The 20,734-nt window shown below is 33.5% G+C and overlaps 3 protein-coding genes across 4 annotated transcripts in view; 2 read left to right on the top strand and 1 right to left on the bottom strand.

Annotated features, from left to right (window-relative positions):
- The first annotated feature begins 216 nt into the window (after positions 1–216).
- On the top strand, positions 217–2,738 carry LOC127065522 (E3 ubiquitin-protein ligase RING1). Of its 2 annotated transcripts, none has more exons than XM_050997971.1 (4): positions 217–585; positions 1,088–1,451; positions 1,542–1,844; positions 1,927–2,738. In XM_050997971.1, exons 1-4 carry the CDS (start codon positions 343–345, stop codon positions 2,142–2,144), a joined length of 1,128 nt encoding a protein of 375 aa, XP_050853928.1. In that variant the 5' UTR covers positions 217–342; the 3' UTR covers positions 2,145–2,738. The 2 variants fall into 2 exon arrangements, with proteins under 2 accessions (XP_050853928.1, XP_050853927.1); XM_050997970.1 differs by having other exon boundaries at positions 226–585; positions 1,007–1,451.
- Positions 2,739–3,970: 1,232 nt separating this feature from the next.
- LOC127065802 (AP-3 complex subunit beta-1-like) lies at positions 3,971–6,430 on the bottom strand. The gene is made up of 4 exons (XM_050998658.1): positions 6,261–6,430; positions 5,334–5,576; positions 4,989–5,165; positions 3,971–4,655 (listed from the first exon to the last, which is right to left on the bottom strand). The coding sequence occupies exons 1-4, from the start codon at positions 6,428–6,430 to the stop codon at positions 4,310–4,312; spliced, it is 936 nt and encodes a 311-aa protein (XP_050854615.1). The 3' UTR covers positions 3,971–4,309.
- A 3,419-nt stretch (positions 6,431–9,849) lies between these two features.
- LOC127065520 (uncharacterized) overlaps positions 9,850–20,734 on the top strand; it is a 30,568-nt gene continuing 19,683 nt past the window's right edge. The window contains exon 1 of the mRNA XM_050997969.1: positions 9,850–10,161. Coding sequence (XP_050853926.1) covers positions 10,145–10,161 — 17 coding nt within the window. The 5' untranslated portion in view covers positions 9,850–10,144. The remainder of the gene's footprint in view (positions 10,162–20,734) is intronic.

The following is a 20,734-nucleotide window of genomic DNA, read 5'->3' as shown; positions in this document are numbered from 1 at the left end:
ATGAAGTCTCTCCATGTAAATGCCAATAAAGTGTATCGAGTAGTCGATAGATGGCGTTACGGACATTGTGTTAAGGCGACTTTTATCAGACGCAAGCTAATTGGACAAAATTAGAAATTGTCCACGACGTAATAAAACTCATTACAATGTGAATTTTTTATCTGACTTGAATGTGACTAATATCACAGCACGTGTTATAATCATTTATAGTTTTCTCAGAGATTATTACGGTTCCCATATTATTACGATTTCATAATATGGCGTTAAGTAATTGTAAATCAATCTTAATAGAGCAATTCGCGCTGTTGTCAGCTTTCAGCTGACGACTCGTATGTAACTAAGATGGCGTCAGCGGAACAAGTCGGTCTTAACAAAACTTGGGAATTATCGCTTTATGAATTACATCGGACACCTCAGGATGCTATTACTGACAATACAGAGATCGCGGTTAGTCCGCGAAGTTTACACAGTGAGCTTATGTGCCCAATTTGCTTGGATATGCTTAAAAAAACCATGACCACCAAGGAGTGCCTCCATCGTTTCTGTTCAGATTGTATCATCACCGCACTTCGAAGCGGTAATAAGGTATATATTTACATTTTGATCTTTCTTATGATCTTTTTTACGTTTTTGTTTATTCGTTTCCATAGTCTTTTTAATTGTCTGCGTACTTTTTACGTCTATGTAAGGTTTAGTTGTATTCAAATCTTTGAACGTCAAAGATTTATGTAAACAGACTGTTGTCAGATTAAAAAATTTCGTTATATTAACATCGTTATTAATTTTATGTCTACACAATGTTAAGGAACACAATTTTATGGGACACAATGTTATGATTTGAGGAATATTTGAATTTTTTTGTTTGAAAAAGGTTTCATATAACTTGTCGGGAAAACTTGTATTATTCTATCTTTTTTTTTAACCTTTCAGTTATAGATATAGATTGTATTTATGGTTTATCATGGATACGGGTTATATTAACTGTATTTACATTGTTTATTTGTAGGAATGTCCAACTTGTAGAAAAAAATTAGTTTCTAAACGTTCCTTGAGACCAGATCCAAATTTTGATCTATTAATTTCAAAGATATACCCAAGCAGAGATGAATATGAAGCGCATCAAGAAAGAGTTTTGGCAAAATTAAACAAATCACATTCCCAGGCTGCCTTAGTAAATTCTATCACTGAAGGTATCAAACTACAAAGTCAGAATCGTCCACAACGTTCCAGAAAGAATGCCAATGAATCTGAAAATACAAGTAATGCAACTTCATACAATAATACTCCAAATGTTAGTGCCCCTACAACGCCAAATCCATCTACAAATGCTGCAAATCAAAGTGATTCTTCACAAAGTGCAACGGGGCCATTAACTACTAACAATGGAGCTAGTAATAGTTCGCAGAATTCTACAAATATTTCCCAACCTGCAAGTAGTCCTGCAGTTTCTGGTAATTTATATTATTTCATTTGTTATCACACAAATAGGATATATATATGTATAAAGTACATTATATAAAATGAATGTTCAAAATTTGTAGGAACTACATCTAGAAATTCTACAACACCTTCGCCAAATCCCACAAATCAAATACCGAAACCACCAAAGCGGCAGAAAAGTCTTCAGAATTCAGAAAATGATTCTTCTAGTGCAGAAGCAGAAACAGGAGGTGGTGATTCTATGGTCGATACAGAAGGCGAGGGTCCGAGCGAACCTTTAATGCTTAACGAAATCGAACTTGTTTTCAAGCCTCATCCAACTGAAATGGCTGGAGACAATTCATTAATAAAAGCATTAAAGGAGAATAGTATTCGATATATAAAAACTACGGCAAATGCAACAGGTAATAACCATATAAGAAAATCCGTCAGATCATTTTCAAATATTAACTTTCGCAAAATAATAACAATTTAATTTGTTTACAGTGGACCATCTCAGTAAATACTTAGCTATGCGATTAACTTTGGATCTTGACACCGAATTATCCGAATCGGATAGGTTATTGAATTTTTGTATTTATATAGCACCTTCACCAGGACAACTCGTGGTATTGAGTGGATCACAAACATTACGACAAGTAAATGACAAATTCTGGCGAGTCAACAGACCATTGGAAATGTACTATTCATGGAAAAAAACCTAGGGAAGGCCTCGAAAATATCAATCAGACGGGAGCTAGTTGTATCACGCTCCGAATCAAAATTAAAATCTAGATATCAGCGGAGTCACGTAGGGCTGTTGTGAAGGAAAAAACCTGATGTGTTTTATTATATTCTAACAGCTTTGATACGTCTTAAGGGAAGGTAGAGCACAAGGAGTGATTCTTTGTGTTTTTTGACAGTAGTGCAATTTTTACGATCTTTTCAAATGGTTGCCAATGGTTATGCGATGCGAGTTTTTGTACAAGAGATTGTTATGGCAACGTATTTTTAAGTGATAGAATTAAATTAGGAACATGACATACGTCAACGATAGTTGATTAAAATAGGAAAGGGTAAAAGTGCATCATTAATTCGTGATCATTGTTTTATATTCCTGCAAATAATATCTACCCGATCTTATTGAAGAAATAACAATTAGGTCGGTGCACACATCACATACATTTCCATACTCGAACGACGTCAATGGTTAATTAACTTATTTAATAATCGACGAACGAATTGTTGTGGACCATTCTGTACAGTTTTGTGAAAAAAAAAAGAAAAAGAAAAAAATAAATCAATGTATATAAGCGAAATGGCTCAAAAATTTTTAGTCCATTCTTTAAGTTGATCCAATTTTTCGTTACTTTATACCGTATAATGTTACTGAATAAAAAAAAAGGTGTTTTAAAGTTTTCTAAAGAACATTATCTTATCCTTTTTAGAATAATCTATGTATATAGGGGAATGCGAGTCTTTAGTTAGTCTACTCCAATGCGTTCGAGCTTACATTTTCTCTGAGTCAGACGTGATAATCGAAAATCACATTTCCGGTCTCGTTAAAGATACATAGAAACCGTCTTTGCCATGGAAAGGCAGAGTAATCGATAAGAGAACCCTACGACGCACCCCTGCGTTCGCCGCTGAAGCGAAAACAATGCGGATACTACGGCCTTTGATAGCGTGCCACCCTTCTTCAGTCAACGACAAACCAGATTCTGAATTCCTCCTCTACCTCATGAGAAAACGACGGAATAATATCGAACACTGTTGGAGAGACATAACGGGATCCTTTAATAAGCAATCTTAATAGAAAAATTCATGACAATCTTGTGAAAATATTTCATGTTCTTAGCTTCCTTTAATTTTTATATTCGATTGTTAGTTTCTTAAAAATCGAAGTTAATGGAACAGAATTTATATTTCTCTTTTCTTTCATATTATTGCGATTCCACAATAAAGATAAAATCATTGCCCATAATACAAATCATAGATTATCTACGTTTATTTACATGATAGCCTCTTTTTCTATTAATTCGTTAAAACTATACCGTAGAATTTTTACTGTTTTATGTTAATGATTTTTATGATCGTACAAGTTGCACCATAAGATATTTGAGATCATTTATCGTCTCTTTCGGAATAATTTTATCTCTGTTTATCGTACGACAATACGCTTTAAATCATACCCACTGACGGAAGTGCAAAACATTAGAAATTTCCGGTTGTATTTTAAGTATGTTCTTTGTATAAACTGTCCACAATCGGCTTGACTTTCACGTTCCTATTATCATCTTCCTATATATTCTTTTTATTTTTAAATTAATTAAAGAATGCACTGATATAGCCGCCCCGATGAGCCAACGTCTAATTACAGGGTATAAAGCAAAGTAATACCGCTGTGTAATGACTTCTTCTAATTAGCGCTTTAAATGTGTAGTAAGATTAATAAGATCTTACTGCTTTGCTCGTTCTAGAAACAATAATTAATATTCTTAATGCGAAGATTAATTTTGCGTAAGACTTATAAAAAAGTAGGTCCAACAGGAAAATCCGTTTGAGAATATTATTTATTTAAATTATTCTTTTTCTTTTTTATTAGTATCTCATGTTTTGAAACAAAATGTTCTTCGTAGAATTTGTAAGAAAAAATTTTTTTCAGGATTGAACGAGAACAATTGATCGGGCCGATTAGGTTTACATCGAATTACACAAATGAAACGATGATCGTTTCGATGGTTTATCATGTGCTTACGATATTTAAATTACAATTTTAAATAGGAAGTTAGAGACGTGATTTGAAAATAAATTATCTCGTTGCTAAAAGAATTATAATGTAATTTAAGATCGAATGAATGTTTTACATTTAAAATAATTAAGAAATGTATCATCGAACGGGAAGTGCAGTATCGACGGTTTCGTAATCTTCCTCTTCGTCCTCTTCCTCTTCACCGGGTAATATTGTCGAATGGTCTTCGTCGTCATTTTCATCATACGAAACTGAACTCTCGATGGAGCTATCATCGGTAGACGATGAATGATTGGAAGATTGATTCGTTAAAAATTTATCCGTACTTTTCTTATGCTCTTCGATTTCTTCTAGACTTATGTTATCCTCTTCATCTTCGGACGTCGAAAGTTCTTTGAGGAAATTTGTTGATCTTACATTTGAATTTATATTCATGTTACCATATTTTTCTTTAAGAAGTTGATACTCTTTTTTTGCTGTCATTCTACAGAGAAAAAATAAAAGAAAAAATATTGGTTCTGAAATTTAAATCTTGTAATAATTATCATAGAGAGAATACAAACATCCATGTTTCATTAAAAATTGATTGAAAAAATACACGCACGCATAAAGAAAAAAAAAAAAAAGAATTGATGGAAGGAAAGAAAATCGATGTTTTTAATATTAAAGCTTCTATTACACTAGTCTCTCTCTCTCTTTCTCTCTCTCTTTCTCTCTTCCCCTCTCCCTCTCCTTGCTCTGGTTTCTTAGTTAACGCAGGGAGAGAAGAGCATGCTACAAGATAAAGTAGGGTCAAGACCGCTTTGATTATACTCACGGCATTTTGTAAGGGTCCTTGTACCAAAGCGGATATCCCGTGGGGTTTTGTCTTCCATCGGGGATAGAATTTTCGGACGGTAGTGGGTTCACTCGGAAATCCGCTGGCTCAACCGTCTCTTCCAAAAAGGCTGAAACTTGTCGTGCGTATTCCTCAGTACCAGCTGATCTTTCTAATCTATTAAATAATAAAATATAATAATACGTTATGCTGTCTATTATTATTTTTTTTTTTATGAAGATCGTATCAATGTAATTCGTGTGTTTAATCCCGCAATTTTATCATTTCTTTATGTAAATCTATATTGTAAATACATTTTAATTACGTAATATTGTATTTACTAACTTGTGAACCATTTGTCTCGTAAATTCTGATTTCGTCGATGTTCTTAAATCAATATTCTTCGCATCATTACCTAAATTATTACTTTTTTCAATCGGATTTTCTTGAAGTCCATAAAAATTCCCGAAATGCACGGCTGCATTTTGTGGGACTTTCAAAGAAGATAGTTTTTGAGTGTCAGACTTTGCATTTCCTATTAGTGTTGCGCTTTTCAAAGGATTGGGTATCGTTGGTTTTTTTAAATTCCTTGAACGATAAAATTATTGGATTAACTTTAACAGCACGTTCGACGTCTTGATATTTTTTAATCATTAATTTGTTGAACGCGCGATGTTCTCGATTCGATTATCCTATTTATCATTCTTACACGTAACATTACGAAATCAATATACTACTATTATTTATCGTTATTATCAAGGTACGTAAGCGTAAGTTGATTTGAAAAAGGAAGTGATGTTCGTCATGCTACAGGAAACGTTAAAATACCACAAGATGATTTCTAATATTACGATGCAGCGAAGTGTATATACATAAAAATATCGTTTTATAGCTGAAAATAATATACGAATGAAATTTTACTCTGAAAAAAATGAAGAGACATACGTGTCTTTTACGGCCTAAGTGTATATTGTAAAATGGTAGGACTGATAAATAAACCGTTGTCTGTATGTTGAAGTATTTACACGACGCTTTGACGTATAGTTAATGACCTGTCTCTTGGAAAGTCAACGAGGGCCAACGACTTTACCGTGAATAGTAATAGCACTATCTTACTCGAGCTTCGTCTCTTCTATACGATATTACGTACATAAACTGATACTTGCTGTTTGGTGGTTATTTAATTAAAAAAAAAAAAAAGAAAAAAGAGAGAGAGAAAATGAAAAAACCCAGCTTCGTTATGATCTTAAGAAATGATAAAATGATCTTTACTTTTCGCTTTTATTTAAAACGGGAAACGTTCCAGAAGTTTTCAGATTGCCGGACTTGAGAGATTTCTTGCTGATACTTCGACCAACTTTCGTTGTAGATTTTATTTCAACCTTCCTTGTAATTTTCCGCGCGATTTTATTTTCATTGCTTTCTTTTGATTTATGTTCCATCGTCGATTGAATTACTTGACAATTTCTTTTCTATTTATTTTATGTTTTTAAGATGATATACAACGTTATTTCATATAAATCGATTTTATTCTTAGAGTATTTCGCTCGTATTTGTATGATATCAGACTGACTTCAGACAAACTGAAAAAGTCATCGATATAATGAATGAAGTTGGTTCCCTAAAATAAAAACGACAAACCGTGGTCGTTTTAACGAAATTAATCGGTTAGAGGGCATATGATCACAACCATTTTAACGAAATTACATTGGAAAAGAGGGGATACTCGTTCTCGCCCTTTCTTCTCGTACACACATTTTCGCATGATTCTCTGCCGTCCTTTCGCGTATCCTTTTGACTCTTTATAAATCAAAAAGAATTTTGTTATAACAGTTTACTTTGAATCAATTTTTTTTTCTTTTACAACAACTTTGCAGAATGGTCCTTTGTATTTTATCATGCAATTAATTTTTCAAAAAATCATAAATGTTTATTTAATGAATATTTTTGCATTTATTTTAACAATATATACAATTTTATTGTATTCGTATACACTTTCATACGTAGATTTTTTTCTCCATAAAGAAGAAACAGAAAGAAGATGAGAGAGAGAGAGAGAGAGAAAGAGAGAGAGAGAGAGAGAGATAGAGAGAAAGAAAAAGAGAGAGAGAGAGAGAGGAAACATCGCTGCGAAGAGTTTAGCAAGCGAAATACGAATAAGAGAGGAAGGATATAGTAGGTGCATTTTTATTTACGATCGAAGGCGGCTTAGTCGCCGGCGGCGGCTCGAAACCGTGCACATCTCGACAAAAGCGAACAAAACGTATCGTCTTTTTTCTCGTACCCGATATGCAAATGTACGAATTCCTTCTCGTACGTGCACGTGTGCCATAAAAAATATAATACTGACTCACGAAGTGGTCTTGCAAAATTATTTATCACCCGCTGTGTTGAGGGATAAGAAAAATTTTTATTTACCTCGCTGGCTGATACCCACCTTTGTTTATTTTTTATATCACGATTAGGGAAGAGTTGGATATAGAGAGAGAAAGAAAGAGGCATATTGATCTGTAAATTTTCACGTATGTATTACGTGGATATTTAATCGCGAATAGATGAAATTATCTCGAGAGTGATAATGAAAATTAATTACAAGATAGTCGAAATTCATTAAGTTAAATCAGTCTGACGCTTTGATGTTGATGATTTTACGCGAACCTATTATTAACGTTAATGCTAATTTTGAGAATACTTTTTTCCTTCCTTTTCGACAATAATAATGTAATAATAATAGCATAATTTTACAAAGCGATTCTATATATATCGGATTTCTTATAGAACAAGTTCAAAACTTTAGTTAAATTTTTTAAATTTCAAAAAATGGATTATTCTATTCCTATTCGGCAATTCTTAGATTGACAGGAAAAAACGTAAGATGATTTTTTTTATTTCAATAACTGAGAGTTATACTCGTTTTCCTGTTATAGTAAAGTTTAATTACTCGATGGAAGCTGCTGACGATCGTTGGTATAAAGTCTTAGGAGTAATAAAAGTCGACGGGGGTTTCGAAAAGTGATTAGGCAATCAGTAGTCGGGCTATGGTACTCTGGTAGGACACGAACCTCGTCGAGGGTGGTCCTTTGATCATTCTGGCATTTCTCGGTCGGGTACTTTCGTGTATGTGAAAGAGCACGTTTAAAACAACTCTACATGTCAAAGTACACAATGATTATACTCGTACGAGTGATTTCGAATTTTTTAATATTACATTGATTGTATCCTTTTTCTATTATCTAACGTACATTTCATTTTTTCTGTTTTTTCCTTTTTTTTCATATAGAACTTGAATAAAATTTTAAACTAAGGGACTTCATTTATAAAAGTTATACCAATTAATATCAGTTGGTTTGGTGCAGATTTGTAAAATAGTTTACAAATTATCATATGGTAATTATATTGTATGGTAGAATGAGAATGGAAAGCATGTGTATTTATCGAAAGTATTATTCCGACTTCCTTTTCGGAAAACGAAATCCGTAAAATAGTAAATAATATTCTAATAACTCTCCAAACTTATTATTACTGTGTTTACATTCGACTTTACGCTTCATGCTTCCAACTTAACTTTCTCGTTCTTATTATACTATACCAAAGAATGCAGATATTCCTTATTTAACCAATTGATTTGTACGAAATCAGGACACACTTTCTTGACTTTATTCTGCTAATTAATAACCCAAATCAAAAATAATAAAATACAATTATTACAGAGAAACGATACTTTTCATAATCATAATTACGATCTTGTATTCTTAATCTAAATGTGCATCAAATTATTCTCGTTACGTTTTTATTGATATTTAGAACATTTTACACAGGACATAAAACACAAACGCCTACATATTATGAAAGAAACGAAAAGTATACATAAATGGTTCTTTTTTAAACATTCTTAACGTCTCGCGACTTATCAAATTTATTTGAATAGGATCCATTTACCTTTGATAGCTACTTTCCGTTTGTGTCCGTTATTCCTGATATGCGTTGTCGATTCTATCGGATCGTTAGGTCAAAGCTATCCGCTCGGATCTCCGATGGAAGTAAAGACATATAGAAGGGAGAGACTAGAATGGGTGGATAGGAGTTAACACACGGATATCGTTATAGCTAGATGCATGCAGTATAATACCTACGCGTTTCTACGATGCCACGGCATTCCTGACTCGGTCACAGGTGTACATATGTACATAGATACACTTCGTTTTAACGCATATACGGGCACATCGCTGTGGGAATCGCTCGGCTGTTCTTTCATACATCGCGAATCACCTCACATTGGTTGCCAACGACCAGGTAGCTTGGCCTCCTTAGCTTTGCAAGTCATAATATCTGATGGAAAAGAAGAGAAACGAAGTTGGAAGACAGTAGGGGGTCAATGAAAAAAGCCAATAGATTTTTATCTAACCTTTGTAACGGAAGCGCGAATTTCTTTAAACTGAAAGATCATAAATGTATAACCTTATTCACATTCCTTCCTGAGATCGTTATTTTATTTTATAACTAACTCGAACATCCTATCGAATACTTTTTTGTCCTGATGTGTTTTCGTTATTATGAACATAGCTAAATAAATTTACAATTCTATCAATCTTTTTTAAGATGGGTACTAATCAATAAATTATATTTATTACGTTTGCAATCATGTAGAAATAAATATTCCTAGTTTATAATTATTTAAAAATTTTACGAGAGATAAGTATGGATCTTCTTACATAAACATAGCTTTAAATGATCGATCATAAAGATTTGAAATATCAATATTTTACTATGAAAAAATTGTATTCATAAATATTAATAATATAATTTATTTATTATTTTATGAAATGAAAACGTCAAGAAATAAGAATCTTTAGAAAAGATATTAAAGGAAGTAAAGATAGTGAGGGCCAACAGGAGCCGTCTTTTCGAACATCCTTTTTGACCGTGTTCGGCAGTGTTCGATTAAATTCGGTAACGTTCGGTGGTGCTCGGTGGGGTTCGGAACCGCTCTTAACTCGTGCTCACGGACGTTCGGCTCAGTCGTCGACGCGCGCTTCTTTCGTAAACATCAAGTGTCACGCTTGTCGTGTGTTCCTTGTCTTTGCTTCTGGAAGCTTGAATCAAGAGGGAGGATCGTACATCAGTGAGAGTCTCTTAGCTACGTTATCACAAAAAGGATGTTCGGAACTACGAGGTTAGAGAAAAATATCTATATACATACATACATTTTTTTTTTCATTTTATACTTCATTTTCAGACATTTTACATTTTTACATTTTATACATTTTGAATTAATTACATTATTAATAAGATGTTAATGATAACATTATAGAACAATTGAAATTCGTTTGTTTAATATTAATGTATCCTAAATTTCCGAGAAATTTCGAAGAAAGAGAAGAATCGTATTCGTCTTTCAAGAGCTCACGTTTGATGAGTCATAATCACTGTATGTAAACAACGAATTCCCATTGTTTTTAATGTTTCTTTTTACCTTCGTCCCTAGTACGTAGTAATAAATGTATATAAACATATATAAAAAATGTGAAGATACGAAGAAACAAATAGACCAGTATCGACATGACTAATTCCGTATTGAAAAAAGAAAAACAATTGTAATATCATACGTAGATTATATTTGGTTATTCATGATTTTCTGAGTTTTATTACTCGATAACTTCATAAACATTTTCAAATTAGCATAAGAATCGTAGGATCGTTTGTAACATTTCTAACGCATTGCAATTACGTTGGAGTTGCGTGTAATGCGAATAAATTGCACCGAACGCTCGAGTAGCATTTCCCTCTGTGCTTTCAATGATTTTCGCTGGAGAACATTCTCGTCCGTTCAGCGGCATTATGCCGTTTCGAATGGCTATGCGTTTTAACCAATTTGACATAAATGGCTGCACCTCTATGAACCATGTATTTACCGCATAATTTTACGATGTTATATATACTCTTTGAGAAACCAACGACATATATTATAGTTCATTTGTTTAGTTTAATATATAGTATTAAAAGAAAATAAATAACTTTTTTTTTTAGAACTTTTTTTTAGAACTTTGAGTTAAGAAAGTAAATGATATTAGAACGTATTTTGTTAATTAAAATTGTCAACAATTTATAAACCGTTGTGATTAACTTTTGAATTCTTCTTTAAATCGAGTTAATGTTTTACACGTAATAGTTCTGATTAAAATTTTTAATAACGAAATATCTCAACCATTACACTTTATCGTACGTTCTCGCGGTTTCATTGTTCCATACATCAAATATCGAAAGTCGATAATCGTCCTCCGCAACGTTCATCGCTACCCTCTTTCGTACGTGAGTCCACGCAGAATCCTTCGACGATACTCGAGCTTTGCAATTAAAACGTTACAAGTCATTAATTTAACGATCGTTAGGACAAACGTAATGACGATTGCTTATTATTAATTGATATAATATAGATGTTTTCTTAAGAACTATCGTTAATTACGCAAATACTCGCAAGGATCGGCCAGTTTAATAGAATATTTCTAAGACCTCACCAGATACTGAGATACAAGATGTTTAAATACCTCATACCAACGATCTATAGGGCGGCTCATATTAAAAGGAAAATTATACGGATATTTGTAAATTAAAACTATAAAGTTAGATTGGTAAATTTTCATATTTCATAAATAACGGATTTTAATTTAATTTAATACAATTTAATGTAATTTAATTTAAATTCTAGTAAATCCTAAACTTTTTATTAATTATTATATTTAGAATCTCCGTGCGACAGGATAATATTTCTAGTATAAAACTGGTTTATTGTAATAAGATACAAGATTCTTGGTTAAATTACTTGTCCCTAATATATCAAACACAATTAGCGTTATCAATTAACTATAATAGCTAGAATGTAAAGAGTATAAAGCACTTCTGTTTGATGGGATCACTCGAGTTTATCCTTGACATAACTCGAATTCTTAAAAATTTTGAGCCTTTTTTTAATTTTCCCAGGCAATTTCTCTCTATATCTGTTCCTTATAAACTAAGTTCGAGAAAGCTAATGCAAATATTGGCGAACAGAGCCTTTTCGATTGAATTTGTTGTACTGCGCGGCGAACGGCGCCGTAGTCTCTATCCCAGCACGGTCAATATTGACTCTGGCTCGAGCCAAAGCCCATCGTAATAAATTATTGACTTCATAGCAGCGATACGAGAGAGAGAGAATTTGAAAATCCTGCAGTGATCTGCATTAACCGTTAGGCTTCCTCGCCTAGCTTGAGATACAAGAAGATAGTATTTGCCGTGAGACATGCATGACACATGCACGAGGTACCATATGATACATAAATCACCCATGATTTATATATAATATATGTATTTATGTATATATAAATAACGCATATGCATATGTATTCAACTTTTCTTCAACTATCGCGTATGAAAGAGACGATGTAAATATCAACGAATGACACGCTTCGATAAATTATCTCGAATAATATTAACGTGTAAACGAACGCATCGGACAACATCTGATCTCTTTTTTATTACGTTTCTTATCTGGCAGTTTCTACGAGCAATGTTTATTTTATTTTATTCGAATTACTTATGAAAACTGATAGATCGTGTTGTTTTAAGGATATACATAGATTGAATATTATATTATCGTATTTTGTCATGTTAAATGGAAATATAAATAGCATTATTTATCGTATAAGAGAATATAGATAAAGATGGGTATTTGATTTTACCAAATAGAGAAAAGGAATCGGGTAATTGCTTTTAAATTCGTTTAAAATCGCCGATGATCGATAGTTCCTATCGTTTGGCATCGTCCTGAAAAAGGAACAGGGCAAAGTAAGGAACAGGTATTTGCTCATGGCAAATTGATCGTGATCAAATATTCAGTATTTATATTTTTTATTTTTATGAAAATTCCTTTTATAAGTCTCTTACATTTTATTTTCTTCTTTGAAAGATAGTATTTTCTAAATTAAATTTTGTTCAAATTCCATATAATTTTTCAGATAATTTTTCAAAGAAGCGAACTAAAAGAAAATTAAATTTATTCGATATATGAAGATTATTCAGGAAAATTCCTTCTAATTACTTTGGCTGTAATATTACATTAAACGATGTCCAAATAAATTTGAAATTTCATATTTGCGGCGAAAACGAAATATAGTCGGCACTTATATTAAAATTGAAATGAAACTGAATCCCTTTTCTAGATAAGAGTTCAAAGAGATACCGAGACATATTCGAGTTAATTAAACCTTATGGACTAAAAGTCCAAGTGAAACGAGTTACTTGATAAAAGCATATCATTTCACGATTCTAATATTTCATACGCAAAACAAATTTATATTATAGTAAATTAAATCGGAATAAAATTATTTATCCTTGAAAACATACCGAAAAGAACTCGTACGAAAAGTGTGAATCGATACGTGTAACTAAGTAAACGTCAAAATCAGCTGTTCGCGTGGTGTAGAACGTTCCTATGATACATAAACAATAAAAGCGAAATATAGAATTATATTGGAAAGTGGTTGTTCCAAGATCGAATATCTACGAATAAACTGAATACTGCATATATTGTATACACAGATAACTATATAGATAGTATCTTGATATACATGCATACATCTTGAAAGTAAATCGAAGAAGAGAAAGAAGAAACGGAAGGAAAAAAATATCGATCAGGAAGAAGCAACGCAGAAAGGAAGAATAATTCGATGACTGAAGCAAGGTGTATTTCAGTATACTGAAGATAAATTTACCAGAGTATCTCGTAATTTAGCATCGTAGCTTCTCGGAGGGAGATGCTGTGCTTGGTGTTTTCCGTCGGTCCCTTCGGTACTCGATATTTCGCTCGTCGAAAGGGTCGCCCACGCACGAGCGCGCATTCACACGAATGTACTTACGTCAAGTTCTTTTTTTTCTCTCTTCTTATTCTTTTTTTCTTCTTCGCGTCCTACCGATTTTCGTCTAGAAAAAGTTGAAAAAAAGATGTCCACGAAGAAGGAACAATCGCGTCGTTATGTAGGGTGATCAAGCTACAGCACATTTTTTTGCTTCCTTACTGTTATCGGAAATTTTCAAGCGTTATCGAGTGTAAAAATGTATGTACAGCGAGGACAAATAAATTGCGTCGAAGGGTCCGATAACGAGTATTCCGTTTTTACAAAATTCGTGTAGAAAAAAGAAAAAGAAATATTAACATTCGAAATTATATTTCGTGAAAGAAAGAATAAACTTTATTATTATTACTTTTTGTCTTGCCCATAAAAAATAAAGTTGTCATAATGTTGGTAATTTGACGGTCACGTCCATTGTAACCCTCACTCGTTATAATAGGAGGGGTTGAAAGAGATTGCAACGAAGTAACGTAGATCCGTGAGTTGAGAAAGGGTAGGTTGCTGAATAAGAGAGTAAGAGAAGTAGACGGTTAGGGGTCAAACGGGAAATCGCGGCGCGAGAGTGCGTGTTGAGTGCGCGTAATCGTTCCTCTTTCCCTTTCAATATATGTCGAGAATACGGCTTGGCCCTCTGTGATTTCGTGGCTTTGCTATGGCCGTTCTTTTATTATTTATTATTAGCCTTTATACAGCCTCTGCTCAAGTGCTTTTCTCGTGTCGAGATTCTGCTGCTCCTTTCGTTACACGAACACCTTAGTACGTATCTTACATGGTTTCTCTTTAAATTGCAGTAGCGTTCAACTATAATTACAACGATGCGATGGGTAATGATCCTCGTTATTCGTCGAATATTTTCAAATGAAAGTATTCATAAAATAAGACAAATTATTGAAATTTGAAAGAGATGTATTTTTATTTAGGAACATTCATATTTTTTTATTGTATTTTTCTCACGCTCAGTTATTAAAATAATTAAATATTCCAATACGTTTGAACGATTATTCAATCAACCTAAAGTACTTATACGTTTCTTTGAAAGATCTTTACTTTTACCTGCGAATTCAAGGATCATTCCCCTTTGAACTGTAAGACTCTTCTTTAAAATATATCCTTTTGAGACGAATGACCGTCGTTATAGTAACACGCGTACTTATGCTATAGGCGTAGACCGTTCCATTTTGAAAATACATAGTGTAAAAAGGTGGAGCGGATGGATGGTCGGCTAGACGCGTGTCAAGTGTTCGTAACGAGACAGAGCGAGCTTTATTGCCTCCGTTGCAACTTGGTTCCCCTCTTCTCTCTTCCTCTCTTTTTCTCTATCTGTCTCTTTCTCATGTACACGCTCTGCATTTCCTGTATTATACTTTACAAGTGTAACCGTAGCGCGACACATGTGACAGCCCTTGTTAAATCCCTGAGGATAAACGGGTACGCGTCAAAGCAAGATGGACGCATTTACGTGAATATATGCCTTCGCCCCTTTCAAACATTTACTTCAACAACGAAGCCGTGCTTCGCATGCGTAGTCCAACCCTCCTTATTGTCGGTACTAACGTCTATCTTTTTCTTCTCTGCAGAATTCGATCCTTTGTACTTGTAGAAAAATGATTGCTGGTTTAAACTATATAACGAAGAGATCAATGGGCGAATAGTCGTCATACAATAGCGTTAAGAGCCATATTATATCTATAATAATATAATCGGTCATTATAATATAATATTAATATAATTGTTAGGATTTATTTTTTAATATTGATAAACATTTTATTGTTTTTATATTATACCTAAATGACAGGAACGTTGGTGATATTTTTAAGAAAAATAAAAATATGTATAGAAAGTGACAGCGTTGATCAAAACACGCGATGCATTATTTCCTTCTCACGTAAATAAATACGAGCATGGGCGATGTCGACTCGTTGCATAAGTAGACACGTAAATGGTCTCGTAAACGATCGTACTACGATGCATGAGAGTAAGCGCGTGAATTGGCACGTGAGCAATGCCATACTCTGCCTTGCTTCTGAACAACCCCTTGCAAACTCTACCATTGGAAGCATATTTTTCGATCGATTAAAATGCGTCGGTGTTAATGAAATATTTATTTCGGAAAGTATCTCGATTGAAATATTCAAACGTAAATAAATAATAATTTTGCAATATTGATGTTTCACTATAAAGAAATTTAAATATTTATTAAAATGATGAAATGTAGAATAACAATTTTGTGAGATTTAGTTTATTATTTTTTTGAGAATACATACATGTATTCTCAGTTACATGAATGTACATACATATATATATATATATATATATATATATATATATATATATTCACGCTATCGTTGTTTTAAACAATTAATTAAAACATTCCTTTATATATTTTGTTACTGCTTTTTTAAACGCATATTTTGTATAAGAGGAAAATGCAACACGATTCGAAGGGAAGAAAAACAAAAGTAAGTTTTCGCTAATGAATTCGAACTATTCAACGAGCAACCATAAAGAATATTACCTGGCGCTATAAAATGTCAGGAAGTTAATAAAAACGAGTTAGATAGTAATCCGTGATGTTCGAAACGCTCGAGGCATGCCGATGAATGTAAGGAAGAACGGGCGGCTCACTCGAAAGAGAAATTACACCCCTCGCGATTCCTTCGTGCTCTTCCCCGTTGCTCCTCGTCTCATACAGGGACAAGTCTCTTTTCTCTCTCTCTCTCTCTCTCTCCCTCTCTCTCTTTTCTTCTTTTCTTTTTTTTCTTCTTTTTCTTTCTTCTCGGGGTGTTCGCTACCACGCGGGAATCGCGTCGACTCGTAATTAGTGGCAATTAGCCCTTGGTTAAGTCAACCGTTCGACTCGATGGCGTAGGGACACGAGAAGAGAAAAAGAAAAAGAGAAGCGAAAGAGATACCTACCTATATAAAGAAAGAGTGCGAGTGCACCGATGCAAATACAGAAATTTTCTTGGGCTACGGGACGGGACGAATCGTAAATAACAGAGCGAGTTCCAGCAAAAGGGATAGAGAAAGAAAGAGAAGTCACGTACGAAGAATAAGAAAGGATTCTTTGACTTGATATTACATTGCAAACAGCATATTTCCTACTATTTTTTCTTTTCTTTTTTTTTCTTTCCTTTTTTCCCTTTCCTTCTTATTTTTCTCTATTCTAGCTTCATAGAGTGATTTCCGTCCAATTTCTTCGAGTTTCATTATCTCAAAGCGTCTTTCCTTAATTATATCGCTATCCGATGGAAGAAAGAATAATGAGGGACGCGTGCTCCCTGGTTCGATGTCTCATTATGCAAGAAACACGTACTCTCGTTGTATTGAAGTGTCGTTTGGAAAGGTAGAAGAGCTTGCATACCACGATCACTTGCGTACTTATGTGGTTATATTATACCTCATATCAAGTGGTGCACGTGATTGCATCTTGATATGGGATACCACATAGGTATATTATATAATTTATCAAAGAACTCGCGAACGGAAGTCATAAAGGAATGTTTAATTATTATATCTACTAGTTCTTACTAATGGAATTATCGAATACTTCGGCCATTCATTTTGAGACGTATCTACGAGTTATGATTATTTACAATCACATGTTCGATACAGTTAATTTTTTCAAATCCAACTTATGATTAGATCGTTCAATGAATTAGTTCCGTAAGAATCCGCAGGAAGCGACCGTGACTGTTGAATATTCTAAAGTAACCGCATTTGAAATTCGTAGAATCACGATTTATGGTACGACGTAGTAACATCCTCTTTCTCGGATATAGTGACATAATAGGCAAACGTCCAGGCCGATGCACCGTTATACTGAATGGTCCGAGGTCAAAGTGCCGACGGCACAACGGCTACGACGAGGGCACAGAAGGTTCAGAAAGAAGTGGTGGAGGAGGTGAAGGAGGATAAAGAGAAGTCGGGATATGCGTTTCACAGTGCATCGGATATACTCGTTCGGCCAGTTCGCTCATGTATATTCGATGAGACCTAAAGAGCGGGGGAGGGAGGGAGGGAGGTTGGTACTAAGATACGAGCCACGAAACATCGCGAGGATAATCTTCGGATAACGACGAGAGACGCGAATTACGTACTTGAATCTCGATCGTAAATTGGAACGAGCTCGAACGAACAGGAATTCGATCCCCTTTACTTTCGAGTCAAATCGACTGTTAAAATTTCATCGTCTATCGTTCGCTTTCCGTTTTGATAGAAAATAAGTTTAGAAATACGTTGAAAGTATCAATTTGTAAGTATCAAATAAAACTAGATCTTTTATCTTTAAACGATAATTCCGTCATTTCTTGATAATATATCAGATCATATAAAATTTATAAATCGATCGTTCTTTTTTAAAAATGAACAAACTCTATTAAAGTGTTATCAACCATATATTTATAATGATAATATCTATGCCAGTGAGTTAATAAGAATGCTTTGAGATCATGGAAAATGAATAGTCGGACAATTTGATCATCCCTTTGAAACTAATTTTGATAAACAGCACTTAACAATCAAATTGATGTTTAATCTCGATAAAAAGAATATTGAAAGAACGAATGTATTCGTATGTGTGCGTGCATGTGTGTACGCGCGCGTTCATAAACGTAACATTTTGTTGAATGTCGTTCGTAAGCGTTTGAAACAATGCGTCGCAACTGCTTTTGATTGATGTTTGCGTTGGGGTGATATTTAAACCTTGGTCATTGACACTGACCCAATAAGTGTCAATGAGTTGTTCCTCACTTAGCGACGGGCACGCGATCGTATTTGAGATGAGAGTACGCGTGCATGCACTTCAATTGTATTACACTCTCCTTTAAAATTTATATCTCGAGTGTCCTTTTTCTTTTTTTCTTTTCTTTGAAGCAGTTTTAATTGTTTCGTTATATTTTAATCGACTGGATTATTCACTGATATCCAGCGAGACGAAGAGTAGACTGGAACATAGTCGTTAAAAATCTAGTATATTTTCTATGGTCTACTTGTATATCGTTCGTTAATATGCCAACATAGCGCGGAAGCAAGTCGATATCTGTGAGAAGATCAGCATATCTTCCGCATGTTTCATGAGATCCGATACGTCCACAGAGCGAAACGTATCCGCTAGTTATCTTGTTGATTCTCGCGATCTATTTTCTCGTGGTTTTGTTATAAACAAAAAACTTTTCATAATTCTCTATTTAATTCTTTGATTATTATTTTTACGATTTAACTAAATGATGCACGATGAACTGTCATAGTAATTGAGTATATTACAAACAGTAAATATAAATTAATTATAGTAGTTGAATATATTATAAACAATATTTATTTAATATAGTTTAATCATAATAATTGGATTAATCATAATAATTAACTATATTATAAACAGTAAATATGAATTAATATTTATGATGTAAAAGAAAGAAAATGTCCAATTAAGTTTGTTGAATAAATGGAAACGATTTTATTAATTAATATTTATCATTTATCGTCAACGAGTATAGGGATTTCGAGGGCTTTTTATACTTAAAAGAAAATCCAAACGGAAGGTCGGTAATCCAAATCCCATTATTTAAATTGAAAACAATTATTGAAGCGCACTAATTTGGTGTCGAATTCTATATATGAAATTAATATCGTTGAAATTTGCTGAGCGTATTATCGAGATGAGATAGAGACAGTTAATGCTGGCAGCTGTCCATTTTCCCAGCAACCGCTCACGTTATAATACGGTACTCATTTATCTCCATCTTGGTAACTATAAATATGGAAATTAGCGATAAAGATAATAATTACCGTATTATAAAAATTCGATTATCACACAAAGGTATGCGTTCGCATATATTCGATAAATTATTCGTATATTTTAAATATTCTTCGTTGTTACGTTTTAACAATGATTTTTTCATATTTTTCGAAGCACGTAGAAACGTAATATTTCTTTGAAGATCCCTCGTCGACGAGAGAAAGGTCTGTTTAGTATCAAGATGTCCAGGATATCTCGATCGATCGATTGAGAGAATGTGAGAGAGGGTGGCACATTCTCCTGGGAACAGATGTTTAGGGGATGAGAGACTCGATAAAGCTTCCGAAGGGGAAACAACTTTCCAGAAAATTATTGCTCCTTAAATTTAGCTTTACATTGTTGTTTATATACGTTGAGTTTAACCTTTAAATATAAAATCATTATCAATGCAGAAGGAAACGAAAAATAATGATTTATTAAATTGGTTTTAAAGGTTGGAAAGGTAAGCTTTTCGTGGACGTCTAAGCATTCTCTTATGGGCACCCTTCTGAAGACAGCTACCTAAGAAAATTGAATTTATTACGTATGTATCGAATATTCTGGTAGACAGATACGCGGGTAAGAAAATGAGATTATTTTGGAATATTCGACAGACGGAATAAAAAATGAAAGATGCGATCGGATGTCGAAAGAAACGAATGATGATATTTTCTCGATAGACTTAATTTTCTCTATATATGTAATAAATGGTTTTAGCTCTCGTGTGTGTGCGTACATATTTTAACTTCCAATATCGAGTTATTATAAGAATCGAATTAATGTTTATTTCGAAGGTATTTCTGAGTTCCAGGAAGTACCGACTAATAGGTATTAACATAGCGATAATTAATCATTAAAAATAATAAACCAGCAATAAAGATACCGTTTAAGTTTAAGTATCCGCTGTACTTATTCGCAATTGCCAACGAATGCTTTTAATTTGTAAGTGATCGAGCAATTAAGATCCATTACTTCATGAATATTATTGAATAATTGTAGAAAATTAAATAAAGATTATACATTTGCAGAATGATCAGGTAAATAGTAGAAATTCACTCGGCCTCGTAAATAATGATATTCGAATT

Source organism: Vespula vulgaris, chromosome 8 (assembly GCF_905475345.1).
Source record: "Vespula vulgaris chromosome 8, iyVesVulg1.1, whole genome shotgun sequence".
In the NCBI taxonomy this organism is placed as follows: Eukaryota; Metazoa; Arthropoda; class Insecta; order Hymenoptera; family Vespidae; genus Vespula; species Vespula vulgaris.
Note: the sequence above shows the minus strand (reverse complement) of the source record. Positions and strands in the feature narration are given on the sequence as shown.